General features: G+C 52.7%; 1 protein-coding gene across 50 annotated transcripts in view; it reads left to right on the top strand.

The window, feature by feature from the left end:
* Positions 1-13,434, top strand: part of CELF4 (CUGBP Elav-like family member 4) — a 305,620-nt gene that overhangs the window by 73,681 nt on the left and 218,505 nt on the right. For 48 of the 50 annotated variants that reach the window (XR_011542688.1, XR_011542690.1, XR_011542689.1 and 45 more), the window contains exon 2: positions 4,617-4,699. Coding sequence is in view for 43 of the 50 variants with exons in the window: in XM_070630057.1 (XP_070486158.1) it covers positions 4,617-4,699 (83 nt within the window). In the remaining 7 variants the exon portion in view is untranslated. Of the gene's footprint in view, positions 1-4,361; positions 4,497-4,616; positions 4,700-13,434 lie in introns of those variants that run through there. The other 2 variants (XM_070630059.1, XM_070630058.1) reach the window with 1 other exon arrangement.

Here is a 13,434-nt window from a genome sequence, read left to right as displayed (position 1 = left end):
CTTCTAGACTTTGTGCTATGGTGTAAACACAGCTTTGAGTGGGTATGGAACTAGAGGAGTTTGTCTCCATTGTATATATATGGTGTATGTTATATCACAACTTGGTTGCCCCATCTGACAATGCATCTTTCCCTGTTGGTACATTTAGGACCATTTCATCTTTTTAACTGCTATAGAGTATTCCACAGCTTAAACATAAAAACATCCCTGCCCCGAGGGACCTTTAGGTATTTTTCAGTCTTCTTGCTATTCCAAACAGCCACAGTGGACCCTTGCTCTCTCCTCTGTGAGCACATGAGAGTGTACTTGTAGGGTCAGGCCTGGCAAGGGAATTGCTGGGCCCAAGGTAGAGAGATTTCTGTGCCACCTGCCCCATGCCCAGAAAGGATGCTCCCTGCTCAGACCTTCTCATGCCTTCGGGTTCAGAGCCCGGTGCCAGCCTTCTCTCCCATACCATCTCATATCGGTATGCAGCTGCTCCCTGAGAGAATCCCATTTCCCAACTAGACCACGAGTTCCCAAGGGGCCTCACAGGGTGTGTCTCTGGGGACCCTTCATCACGTCACAGGAGAGTGAGCTTGGCAGATTTAGTGACTACGGAGCTGAGGCGCCCTGCCCACCCTCACGGCTTGAAGCCCCTCCTCAGCTCTTGTGAGTAGCAGCAATGAGTGACAGGAAGTCACAGCTAGTTTTGGGGGGGAGTTGGGGGGATTCTGTGTGCAGCACCCCTTCCCCTACACATGAGAGGCCAGTGAGTGTCCACTGGGTGAGGCTTGGGCAGCCTCTCTCCCCTGGTCACCCTGAGCACCCACCTCAGCCTCCAGCCCAGGCCCACCATGCTCTGCAGCACCCCATGATGCAAACTCTCCTCCTGAAGCCATTCCCTTCTGAGCAAAGCGCTCTTGCTCAGCAAGGGGACAGACGTGGTCCCTTCATGCACGCTGGAGTCTGTGGTTAATAACTGTTTATCCGTATCCGCCTATTTAAAAGAGCTGTAATGAGACAGCTCATCTCTCAGGTGAACTGTCAGATGCAGCATCACTGGACGGGCTGAGAGATGGTTTGAGAAAGCTCGGGCAGGGCGGTGGGGTACGGGACGGTGCCCCAGGCAGCCTCTATATAAGGCTGGTCCCTCCTGGCAGAGGTGCAGAGGGAGAGGACGGTCCCTGCCTCTCTGACCCCCTTTCTCAGAGCGAATCTGTGTTTATACCGCACTCTGCAATTCGAGGGCTCTGCAGCAGTTGTTAATACTCCTGACTAGTAGGTCTCTCCACAGGCCTCTGAGGGAAATTACTGTCCCCGTTTATAGATGAGCAAACTGGGGTCAGAGATAGGAATCAGCAAGTGATCCTGGCTGGTAAGGGTCTCGCCTGAGCACAGCTTCCCATCTGGAACTGGGCATAGCCTTTCGGGCTATGATGACCTCAGGGTAGAGAGCGGGGGAGAGACAGTAACCACACTGGCAGGCACTGGGAGAATGGGCTCCAGGAAACGCTGGGGATGAGAGCCCTCCCAGCCAGGGCCCCCTGTCAGTTCTCACAGGCAACCTCTGTCCCCCCACCAGTGTGGAAGTCCAGTGTGCCTCAGTGTCCTCAGGGCCTCGATCAGCTCCTAGCAGCCTCTGAGTACCACTTCCGTGTCCCCCCACCTAGCGGCCCCACAATGTAGCAGAGGTCCTGGGGATTCAGTGCTCTCGATGAATCCGATGAATCCGTAGTGAGCTCCAGCCCCTGTTCTGGGCCCTGAGAACCAAGCAGAATCAAAACAAAAGCAAGTTGCCGACCTCATCTGAGCGTGGGGAGACTGCTGATATCAATACGACAGGGGTGAGGGTGCCAAAGAGAAGTGTAGACAGGGCAAGGGGTCAGAGACTATGCATGTGTTGGGGGAGGGGGTGATGTGTTAAATGAGGCAGCCAAGAGAACTATCTCTGAGGAGGTCATATTTGAGCAGAAACCCGAAGGGAGTGAAAGAGCAAGCCATGTGGATAGTGGCGGGGTGGGGGTCCTTCTGGGCAGAGGAATGACCAGTGCAAAGGTCCTGAGGCAGAGTGTGCCTGGCAGTGCTGAGAAGCAGGAAGGAAGCCAGGGGGTGAGCAAGGGGAAGCATGGAAGGAGGTGAGGTCAAGGGGTGGAGATGACAGGCGAGGTCACACAGGATCTTGGGGTCCCTCAAAGATTCTGGTTCACAATGCTCTGGTGAGCTCTCAAAAGAAACCATGGCAGAAATTCCTAGAAACTGGACAAAAGCAACAGATTCCTTTTTTTTTCTTTCTGGAATTCTTTCCTTGTTATCCTGGACCATGGAAACAATGTGTTCATTTTCTTCTCCTCCTCCCTCTTCCTCCTCCCCCATCCTCCCCCTCTTCCTCCCCTTCTTCCTTCTCCTCCTGCCTCCTTCTCCCTCTCCAGACCTGCCCCTGACCTTGTCCCAAGCTGGCTTGCCTGTGTGCAGCTGAGACAGTGACTGCCTCCCACTTGCAGGCAGGGACCAGCGGAGGACAAGGCCAGTGAGGGGACAGGAGGAAAGAGGCCCCCGGAGAGGCAGACAGCAGCATGAGGGACGACGTCACAGGGGCCTCTTACCGCTATTCATTTCAGTCCCTGGTGTCTCCATCAATAACCGTCTGCCATGATCAGGAGGGAGGAGTGAGGGGGGAGGAGGAGGAGGGTGATCTGGGGTCTGGACAGGGAGAGGGAGAGAGGCTCCTTGGCACTCGCAGCTCCTCCCAGCCTGGGGCAGGAGTTGGAGGTAGGGAAGGCAGAGAGCTCATGGGGAGCTGACAGTTTTTGTCTCCCAGGTTTTTTTCCCAGCTTCCTTCTTGCCATCACTACGTCCCCCTCACACACTCATCCCCTTCCATCTCCTCTCTGGAGCTAGGAGGGGAAGGGAGGTAGGATCCTGTGTTGGAAGAGAAGGAAGTGGGTTTTCATTGGGTGGTAGAGGAGTCAGCAACTGCAGAGGATGCTGAGAGCACTCTGTGCCAAGGAAACAAGAGGGTGAGCCTAGTGATAAGACATGGCAGAGGCACCAGACTAGCACCACCAGCCTGCAGGCCTCTTGAGAAGAGGGCCTGGGCCACTGGGCCTGGCACAGAAACTGGCACACAGTGGGCACTCAGGGAATAATTGATAAATGGCCATGAGAATAACCAAATGGCCACCTGTGGGTAGTCAATAAGGGAGGTTGGCTTGAGATGGACCAGACCAGTCAAGGAGGGCTGACTGAAGGAGGTGGAACTTGATCAGATTTTTGAAAGATGGATGGGATTGGGAGAAGTGAAAATGGGGAGAGAAGGCATACCAGGTGCGGAGACTGTGAGAGCAAAAGAAACTAGGATGATGGTGAATACAGGTGGTTGGGGAGGTCAGTAAGATAATAGGAGAGAGCCTGAAACAAGGAGGGAAAGAAGACAGTGAAACAAGGGAGTGGCCAGCCCGCAGGGTGCCTTCCCTGGGGCCCTGGTGGCTTTGGAAAGTCTGAAGGCACTGTTCCCCAGGGGACCCAAGCCTGCTGTTGGACAAAGTTGGCTTTTTGACTTTCCCTATGGCCCCAGGACCTTGCAGGCCTCCCAAGCCACACTCAGCCACATCTGCAAGCACAGAAAGAGGCCCCGGACACTGGGCGGGTTAAAGGAACACCCAGAAAGACTCTCCCATCAGCGGACATTCTCTTTGCCTTGTCACAGTGCCTGAAGGGCCAGCATTAAAAAGTCACCCCTTGACTTAGGCACATTGCTCCCCGAAGTCCAGATTCCTTGGTGAGGCGCTGTCAGAATCACTCAAGAGGAAAACGAGGCTGGACCTTGGGGACCACTTGGTCAACACTCTCAGTTCGCACATGAGGAGACTGAGGCAGGACAGGAGACGTGATTTGTGGGGTCACCCAGGGAATTAGAGGCAGAGCAAGAGCTGGCCTCAGGTCCAGCGCTGTGCATTGGTGGTCTGGATGTGCCCAAAAAGTGCTCTGACTGGGAGGCGTGTGAAGATATCAGTGACAACAGACACTGAGGCAGGGGACACATGGACGGCCCCATTCATTTTATTAGGATAGCCTAGACTGGCGTCCCCGCTACAGATGAAGCCTTAATTTGGAAGGCCCAGAGGGTCCCTCCATCATCCCTGATGGGGCAGCCGGCAACACTCCTAAGCAGCCAGAACAAGAGTTCATGGTCAAGTGTGACTAGAGGTGCTGGGGGTGAAGGGTGGAAGCTGCTCCTTCTGAGAGGTATTGAGGCTGGAGCTGAAACAGACAGAACAGCCCCCGGAGGGAAGGAGGGAGGGAGGGAGGGAGAGGGCAGAGGCGCCTGAGGCACCAGGGCACGAGGACAGGAAGAGACCCGCCGGGAGACGGGGAGTGGAGGGGGGGAAGATGCAGGGTGGGGAGACTACGCTGAGGGAGCAAAAGAGAAAAGCAACGCGAGGGACAAGAAGCAGACAGACAGGAAAACGGGGAGGCAGGAAAGCCCGAGTGGAGTACACAGGCGAGAAAGAGAGGTGGGGAGAGGGACCAAGAGCAGGGGGGCGGGGGCCGGGGACTGGAGGGTGGACGGGAGGGCGCGTCGGCGGCCCGGGGGCGCCCCACTGACCCTTCTCGGCGCTTGCTTCCCTCCCCAGGCTGCGCTTTCCTCACCTACTGCGAGCGTGAGTCAGCGCTGAAGGCCCAGAGCGCACTGCACGAGCAGAAGACTCTGCCCGGGGTAAGTGGCGCCCGGAGAGGCGCGAGCGACTGATGCGCCGACAGGGGGCGACTTCGGGAGGCCGGGCAGCGCCGCGGAGGCGGGGGTATCGCGGGCTCGGGCGCGCGCCGTCTGCCCTCGCTCGGAAACTCGCGCGCCGCCCTTCCCGCCCCTAGAAGCCGAGAGGCGGCGGGCCCGGGCGAGGGCGCGTGGACGCTGAGCTCAGACCTCGCCCCGCGGCCTCCGCGCTCCGCCGTCCAGGCCCGACGGAATCCCGGGGTGGGAGCGAACTTGGCAGCGACCACGGAGCTCCGGCGCGGCTCCTCCCCTGGCCCTCCCCGGCGCCTCGGATCGGGTCCCTCCTCCGCGCACTGCCCGCGCGGGCAGCCCGGGGCGGGGACGCGGGGTGTCCTGGGCCCCGGGAGCTCGGAGCTGCCTCCGCCGACCCCGCGGGACCGCCGGCGGCAGGGCCTCCCGTGCACCCGCCGATCGACGTCGGACACGGGCAATACCTGGGGTGGGGGCTGGACCCGGGAGCGGGCGCCTCCCGCCCCGGCTCGGCGCCGCAAGTGAGATCACCGCGGTTTATTTAAGGAGCCAGCCCTCGTCTTTGATAAACTGTCTCGCCTCAGCCCTGGTTTATAGCTTCTGTGCGGGGGAGAAGAGAATTATTTATGGCCCCCCTAACTGGGTGTGATATCAGCCATGGCTATTATCGAGGCTAGTTCATCACCATAAAATAAGAAGTGTTCCTCGGGTCAAGGGTCTGCGCTGTCTCTCCTGTGGGTTCAGTGAGATGGGGGTGGGGGGAGATATACGGCTCACCGAGTATCTAAAGATAAATGGAAAGATGTGAGTGTTTGTGGGCATAATTTAAAGAATTTACAAATATACCATGTTTACGCTTACACAATGGACTCTGCAGGGAAGCACGTGTGTTCTATATGTATGCTCACCAATGTTTACGCATGCATGTTTACATTCTTACCAAGCAAACAGTATGTAAACACACGTTTCCGTTTCTACCCCACAGCAGGAAAGGTTAACCAGGTAGACAGAAAACGCACCCCGGGGCGGGGGCAGCCTTCCTTTGCATCAAAGATCCTGCTTTACACATTTAGGGGTGGGGAGGGCTTTCCTTCCATTAAGACAGCCTTTGTATTGTATTGTGGTATTTGTGATTGCAAAGCACGGGGCTGAGTCATCTTAATAACAGACCCTCGGATGCAAATGTATGGAAATCGTGCACCCCACAGGTTTTTGTGTGGAGCCCAGCTCTGGCTCGGTGGCCATTCCCCAGTTGGTTTTTTAGTGGTGCGGCTACATGCACATATATTATAGTAATTACTTTCTGGGTGCCCTCTGTAAGATGGCAGAAATATGCTCCACATCTCCCCATGTTATGTGTGAAGCATAAAGCCATATTGTAAGATAATCAAAGGCTTCTGAGAAAGGTTTGTGCTGATTAATAAAGTGTTTATGGTACTTTGTTTTGGGGGAGATTGTGATAGATATTTCAGAGCCACCCAAATGGAATAGAAAATACCACATTGTTATGGGAGACCCTTCATCAGCTTGAGAGAGATTGCTGGGGAGTTTCGTGATGGCTAAAAGCCGAGAATTAGATGGGGAAACAGAAAGAGAAGGTGGGGGGGGCTGGCTTAGGGTTTTGAAGGGGGAGAGGCTGAGAACTGAGAGAATTTTGGCAGCAAGTATGGAGTGTCCAGGATCTAACATTAACTTGTGGTTGTTTATTTTACATATAATAGAATAGCTAAATGATGGAGTGTATTAGTTCTTTAATAATTTATAGAAATACTTTGATGTTGCAGTAATTACATTAAAGGTCACATATCAAAGGTAATTTGGTTGAGCAGCTGTGATGGTTTCTCAGAAGCAATCAATACCACTGTCCGTGGTGCTGATTTCACCAAGGGGCCTGCCAGATTAAAGAAGGCTTATTACCAGGCAGAAAGGCCCAGGGGAAATCAGGAGCACATTGGAGCGACGCGCCAACCCCCCTTCCACCGATAATTAACACTGTTCCCCATAATCTGTGCTAATCCTTCATACTGGGAGATCCAATGGCATTTTTCTGAAATCACAAAGACACGTTGGGCAAGTTTGAGAGAAAGGAAAAAAGAAACGTGAACGTATGTTGGGAGCTGGGAGGGGCGAGGAAAGAGGCCAACAGTGGAGTGAAAACGTAGCCTAGAGTCCCCTTACGGTGCCCAGAATGCCATCCTTTCTTCAAAGGCCTCTTGGGGAGACTCATGGCCTCAAAGACCTCATCACAATTCTTAGGGCAGGCACAGCCTACAGGGGGAGGGGCAGGGAGAAAAGACAGGATTGCAGCTTGAACTTCCCAGGGCACATTGTCCTCGCACAAACTCACATGGAAACGAATGAAAAACAAAATGACCAAATAAAATTATGTTTTAAAGTGAAGTCATTTGGATTCCAGAAAGCAGAACTGGTGTTATTATTGTGGATTGGTTCTCTCCTTTGAGATCTGAGAAAGTGTGCCGCTAGCAAATGCAGAGACAGGACCAAAGAAAATGCTCTCACCCAACCAAATAATGGGTGTTCTCGCCAGCTGAGGCTATGCTCGTGGCTGCCTGTTTCATTAGGGGGCAGAGAGACATCTCTTCTTGTCTGGAGTGACCACACTAGGTGCCCCAGTGAGGACACTCTGTTTCTGACTAAGGAGAAAGAAATTGAAAAAAGAACCTGGAAAACTGGTAACCTCAGCAATTTAGGCACTTTTCCAGACTTCAAAATCCATTAAAATCAATCCATTAAAACCAACCCTCCACTTTCTCACTGAGGAGAGAAAAAGGGGAGAAGACAGTGCAGCAGCTCATTCTGTTTCCCAGCCAGTTACAGAGCTACATCCTGTTGGCAAGAGGAGAGCAATCCCACTGTTGTCATGCACACTCCACCACCACCACCAAAAACAAAACAAAACAACCGAGACAGAACTAGAGACACCCCTCACGCATGTCCTTATTTGAGGACAGACATTTCTCTTGGGATAAGTGGAAGCTCAGAAACCAGACCACAATAGCTGTTTGTATAAGTCAGAGGTCAGTATCCCTGGGAATCAGCCTAACCAAGGTCCCTCAGTGGCTGATGGAGTCATCCCTAGACCAGTGTCACAAATGGATTATTGTTTTCGAGTTTGGCATGAGTTCAGGAGAATGAGATTACTAAACCACAAAGCCTCATCAGGGTCCTTTTGAGCGGTGTCCTCTGCCAGCATCTAAGTAGAATGATTCCACTTTTCTAAACTCTGTATCTCTATCTCTCCCTCACACTCTGGATCTCACTCTCTCTCCTGACCCCTCCAGCCCACCCTCTTCCATTCCCAATGTTTGTTCCACTATTTATAGAGTCCTGTCAACACGGGGTGGTTTCTCAATCCATCAACAAGTATTTCCTGAGTGTGTTGGGGGACCATGCTAGGCATCTTGGCAGACACAGAGATGAGAAAAACACACCCCCTCCCCCTCTTGGAGTTGTCCATCAAGTTGGAGAGACACACAGAAAAATGTCATCAATGATACAAGACAGCACATGTTATTATAAAATAGGTAATGTGGACAATTGCTCAACAATAACAGTTAATATTTGTTAAGCGCTTACTATCTGACAGGCATGATGCAAGCACATTACCTCATTTTATCTTCACAGCCACCCTATGAGGAAGATATCATGATTATGCCCCACACAGGAGGAGATCCAGATATAGAGAGATTAAGCCATCTGCCCACAGTCATGTGATTAATAAATGGCCAAGCCAGGACCAGCACTGGGTCTGCTACCAATGTCCAGGATACCCAGCAGTTTTTACCATCAGCAGTTGCCTTAGAGGGGACCCAGATGATTCTGGGGTGCAGGAGTTGCTCACAGTTTTTGTTCAGGATATGGGCAAGATGGGAATAGAGAGCTGGGAGGAAGACAGATATGTCAGATGAGAGCACTGGTCTGAGAGCCAGCCTAGAGACAAGGCATGCATGACAGGTCAGGAGCCATGAGAGGGGCAGCTGAGGCCCACTCTGAGAGCTCCCTGGGGCCTGAGTGTGCACAGTAGCCCTCTGTTCCTTAAAATAGGCCCCAGATGCTTAGTCCCAGCTCCCTCTGCCTTTGGGACTTTGCAGGGAATTGTCTTCTAGGAAGAGCCTGTCTGTTTCCAAAGTCAGGAAGGTGGGGCCTCTGGGGAGAGACTCTGATTAGAGAAAACCGGGCAACATGGCCAGCAGTGGCTACCCTTTTCCTCCTCTGGTGGCAGAAAGGGCTCCTCACCAGGGGTGAGAGGCCAGTTAGCAGGAGGCCTGGAGCCTGTGAGAAGAGGGAGCAGGCAGGGGAGAGGAGAAGAGAGGGAGCTGGGGCAGGGGGTAGAGAGAGTGGGAGCTGTATCTGCTTGGTAAACATTAAAGTTCCAATTCACTAGTTAAAGATTGGCTTTTGTGCCCTCACTCGGCAACTCGAGAATACAAAGCAAACCCACACACTCCTCTCTGGCTATCTCCCACCCCAGCCCCTTGTGCAGCTGGGGAGACTGCACCATGGCTATCATCACACCTCGCGCTCAGGCTCAGGTCTGCGAAACTCAGGATGGAGCATCTCCATAAAAATTCAATGTGACCTTCTTTGTGTGCACCAGGAAAGATTTTAAAATGGAAAATTTTTAAAAAGAAAACTCAACTGGTTCTCTAGCACCACTGTCCCAGGATATCTCTTCTGTCTTTCTCCCCCTTGTCTCACTTCTATTTGCCTTAGTCCCATTTTGTCTTCCTTTCTTTCTCTTCTTCTCTCTTTTCTTTTTTATGCCTGTCTCCTCCTCTTTTCTTCCCTTCTGGTCACGTTCCTCTTCCTCTCTCCCCTCTCATTTTCAACGCTTTCTTCCTTTACCTTTCTCACTTGCCTCTCCTGTCTCTCTCCTCTCCTTCCCTCATGCCCTCCCTGCTCTCCTTCTGCCCACCCCACCTCTACCTTGACACCCACTGGAGGCTTTAGTGGGACCTCAACCAGCTTTCCTGGGACTTCCCTGATGAGGCCCATCTCCCTCCTGACAGCCCTGCCATGGAAGGATCCATCTAATTTTATGTACAACTGTAAAGATGAATGATAAGTAGAAAGGATGCAGGCAAGAACAAGATGAATAAATTATAAAGGGCAAATGATGACAAGACAGGGGTCCCCAGAGACAGTGATATGATAACAGAAACTAAAGACGAATTTATGATGGATGTAGTTAGCGTGTACGGAGGCTGTTAATTCTTCGGGGTAGTTTTACAACTTCTAGTGATTGGCACAATCAAAGCATTTCATTTTAGAGATGTGATGTATTTCCACTTGTGTGTCCTATAGGTACAGTGTTGATTTTGTCTCTATATGGTAAGTCCCATTAGCATGTGCATCTTCTCTCCCAGTCCCTGCCACCTTCTGTGTCTCTGCTTCAGGTGGTGCAGTCACAAGCCAGATCCCACACACCACCAGCTCCCTGGTCCTGCTTCTTTCTTCTTGCTGAGTGTATGAGTTTGGGCTGCTGTAACAAAGTACCACAAACTGGGGGGACTTAAACAAAAGGATTTTACTGTCTCACAGTTCTGGGTCTAGAAGTCCAAGATTAAGGTGATACCAAGGTTGACTCCTCCTGAGGGCTATGAGGGAGATTGCGTTCCATGTCCCTCGCCTCGTTGCTGGCAGCCTCAGGCATCCCTTGACTTGTAGATGGTGTTCTCCTTATGTCATCACATCTTCTTCCCTGCGTGCATGTCTGTCTCTGTGTCCAAATTTCCCTTTTTGATGAGAACACCAGTCATATGGGATTAGGGCCCACCCTGATGATCTCATCTTAACTTGACTACACCTGCAAAAATCCTATTTCCAAATAAGGTCACATTCACAGGTACTGGGAGTTAGGACTTCAACATCTGTTGGGGGAGACACAATTCAACCCAAAACACTGAGCAATGGGCAGCCCTCTGACTCTTGTCTTGCGGGGAGGAAAAAGATCTTCTACAATGTTTGAGGAATGGGAGGTCCCACCAGCCCATCCTCTGCATCTCTCTCTTGGCCTCATGCTTCTTTCTTCCTCTCTTGAGGAAAAGAATGACACATCTTCCTTCTTTTCCCATATTCCCCAAAGAGAACAATTCATCTCTCCTTTTAGGGCAGTGGTTCTCAACAGAGAGCAGTTTTGCCCCCCTGGGATATTTGACATTGGAGACACTCCTGGCATCGATTAGCTAGAGGCCAGGATGCCAGTAAATGTCCTACAATGCACAGGACAGCCCCCACAACAAAGAATGATCTGGCCCCAAGTGTCAGTAGTGCCAAAGTTAAGAAGCCCTGTGCTAGGCTGGAGGGTGAGTGGGAGATGCACAGTGAGGTCCTGGGATGGAGCTGTCCTCTTTCAGTAACACCGGTCCTTTTTCACTTGGGGGACAAGCCCAAGGGGCCTTAGAATGTTAGAGGTGAGAGGGCTCGTTAAGGGGCACACACTCAAAAAGTGTGAGCACAGAGGGAGTCATGGGCAGCAGAAGAGGGCAAAGCATGCCCCCAGGCATTAGAGACCATTTCTGGTTGGTCATTCACACACTCATACCTGGGGGCTGGATTTGGCCCAATGACTGCCAGTTTCACCACCAGCTCCAACTCAGTTCTCTCATTTTACGCACGTGGAATCTGTGATCCAAGTGAAATGAGTTGAGTGTTTGCTTGTAACAGAGCTGAGATTGGAACCCAGGCCTCTGCAGCCCACCTACGTGTGGGATTTCTCCAGCCCCTCCCTTCAGAAGAATCCCCATCCTGACAGGAAACAGAAACCTGGCAGACAAAGGTCCAGCCTAGCAGCCCCTCACCAAGTGACAAAGACCATGCCATGCTGCAGATACAAGGGCTGGGGCTGAAAGCCCTGCTAGGCCCATTATGCGGAAGGGAACACCGAGGTTCCAAGGGGGACGTCAGAAATGCTTTAAACCCAGAGACTGAGGCCCGATGGACACAGGGGCTACATGTGGGATACCCTCAGATCTTGCCTCTCCTCTTCCACCCCAGTCCTTGGCCTCAGCCCTCTCCCACTGCTTCCATCGAGAGAGAGAGAGTCTTCACTCCCCTTCCCACAGAGACGTCTTGAAGTCCTCCTCCCACCCGGGGCTCTCTCTCCCCTGGACTGCGCACTCTCCTCTTCCCTGCCCCTGCCCACACTGGCCGAGGTGGGAAGGTCCCCATTTCTCAAGCAAGTGACTCTCGACTCCCATAAGGACAACACCCTTTTGGAGGCCCCATGACAGAGCCTCAGCCTGGCCATGGCCTGTACTCAGTAAGACTCCCTGACTGATTTGTCAGAAAGAACCAGAGAGCCTCTGTGTCCACAACCATCACACCCAACTTGAAGGAAATAAATAAGAGGTCATATGAGGTAATGGACAGAGCCTGGGCTGGGAGTCAGGGAACCTGGGCTCCAAGCCCAGCCTGCCCCAAACAAGCCAGGTGACCTTGGCCAAAGCGCTCAGCTCGGAACCTCCCTGGGCTTCCACCTTCTTGACTGCAAAAGGAGGCGGTGGGCCAGATTGCCCCTGGAGTCCCTTCTAGCTCTGACATTCTTTAAAATTCTAAGAATAATAGACTTGGTGTGACTCGCATTACTTAAGATGACAGGGAGACGAGGGAGGGTGGGAGGGCGAGGAAGACGGTGTCTCCCGCTCTCCACTGCCCGACTCCATTTGTGACAAGTGTAATATAGTACAGGTCAGCTATGTGTCTCCCTGATGCAGACCAGCCAGACTTCCTACCCCTGAGGGCTGGCTACAGGCCGGGGCTGCAGTGATGGGCTGGGTCCCCGAGGGCACATATACCCCGCCCCTCGGCCCCAAGCCTTCCTCCTGCCCTCTGCTCAGATCTCTTTCTAAGGAAACCAGGCCGACCTTCCGCAGCTTTCTCCAGCACTTGCCCTGGCGTGGTTTGGATCATGGTTGCCGTCACTCAGATCAGCAGCAGCAACGTTTATGGATTACCTGCCCCATGCAGAGTTCCCTTATGGGAGGCGGGGTGTCTAGAGTCAGACAAAAATGAGCGAGATACGGCCTGTTGCTCAAAGAGCTTACAGTCTGGTTTCAGAGGCAAGCGTGAAGATGGCTCAAGATCCAGAAAATATCTTTAGGTGCCAAAAAATGGTAGTCATGGGAAGTGCCCAGGAATTCAGATGAGAGAGACCTTAAGACAAACCAGGGCATCCTGGAGGAGCCCACACCACCACAGTGGCCTCCGGACTCCAGGCTCTCACCCTCTCACAGGGTGGCCAAGATCCAACCTCCAGGCCCCTCTGGAGAGTTTTCCACTGAGGTTGCCCTGCAGGGTTACTTTTGGAAAAATGAGGTCTCACTTCATGGTCGTGCTTGCATGGAGGAAACACTGTGTGGAAGGCACTTTGGCCTGGGCAGTCACAGCTGGCACCGGTGTGTGTCTGGGCGGGTGGTACAGGAGGGAGGGGAGCTTTCCCTGCACAGGTGTGTCAGTAGAGGGGGAGTCCCAGGCTGCCATGGCAGACATGCCCTCGCAAGTCCAGGTAAGGTTCTTAAACGGCGTTGACCTTTCTTCAGAACATGAGGCTGAGAAACAGAATGTCTGTGTGAGCTCCTGCTCCAGGATGGATGTATTTTAAGATTGGACGGGTTTCTTCTAGAGAGCATGGGCATGGGCAAGCAGAAAGCCAGGTGTCTGTGTTGTTGACCTGCGTCCTTCCAGAA

This window comes from Equus przewalskii, chromosome 7 (assembly GCF_037783145.1).
Source record: "Equus przewalskii isolate Varuska chromosome 7, EquPr2, whole genome shotgun sequence".
NCBI lineage: Eukaryota > Metazoa > Chordata > Mammalia > Perissodactyla > Equidae > Equus > Equus przewalskii.
The sequence above is the reverse complement of the archived record's forward strand: the minus strand, read 5'-3'. Positions and strand labels throughout refer to the sequence as shown.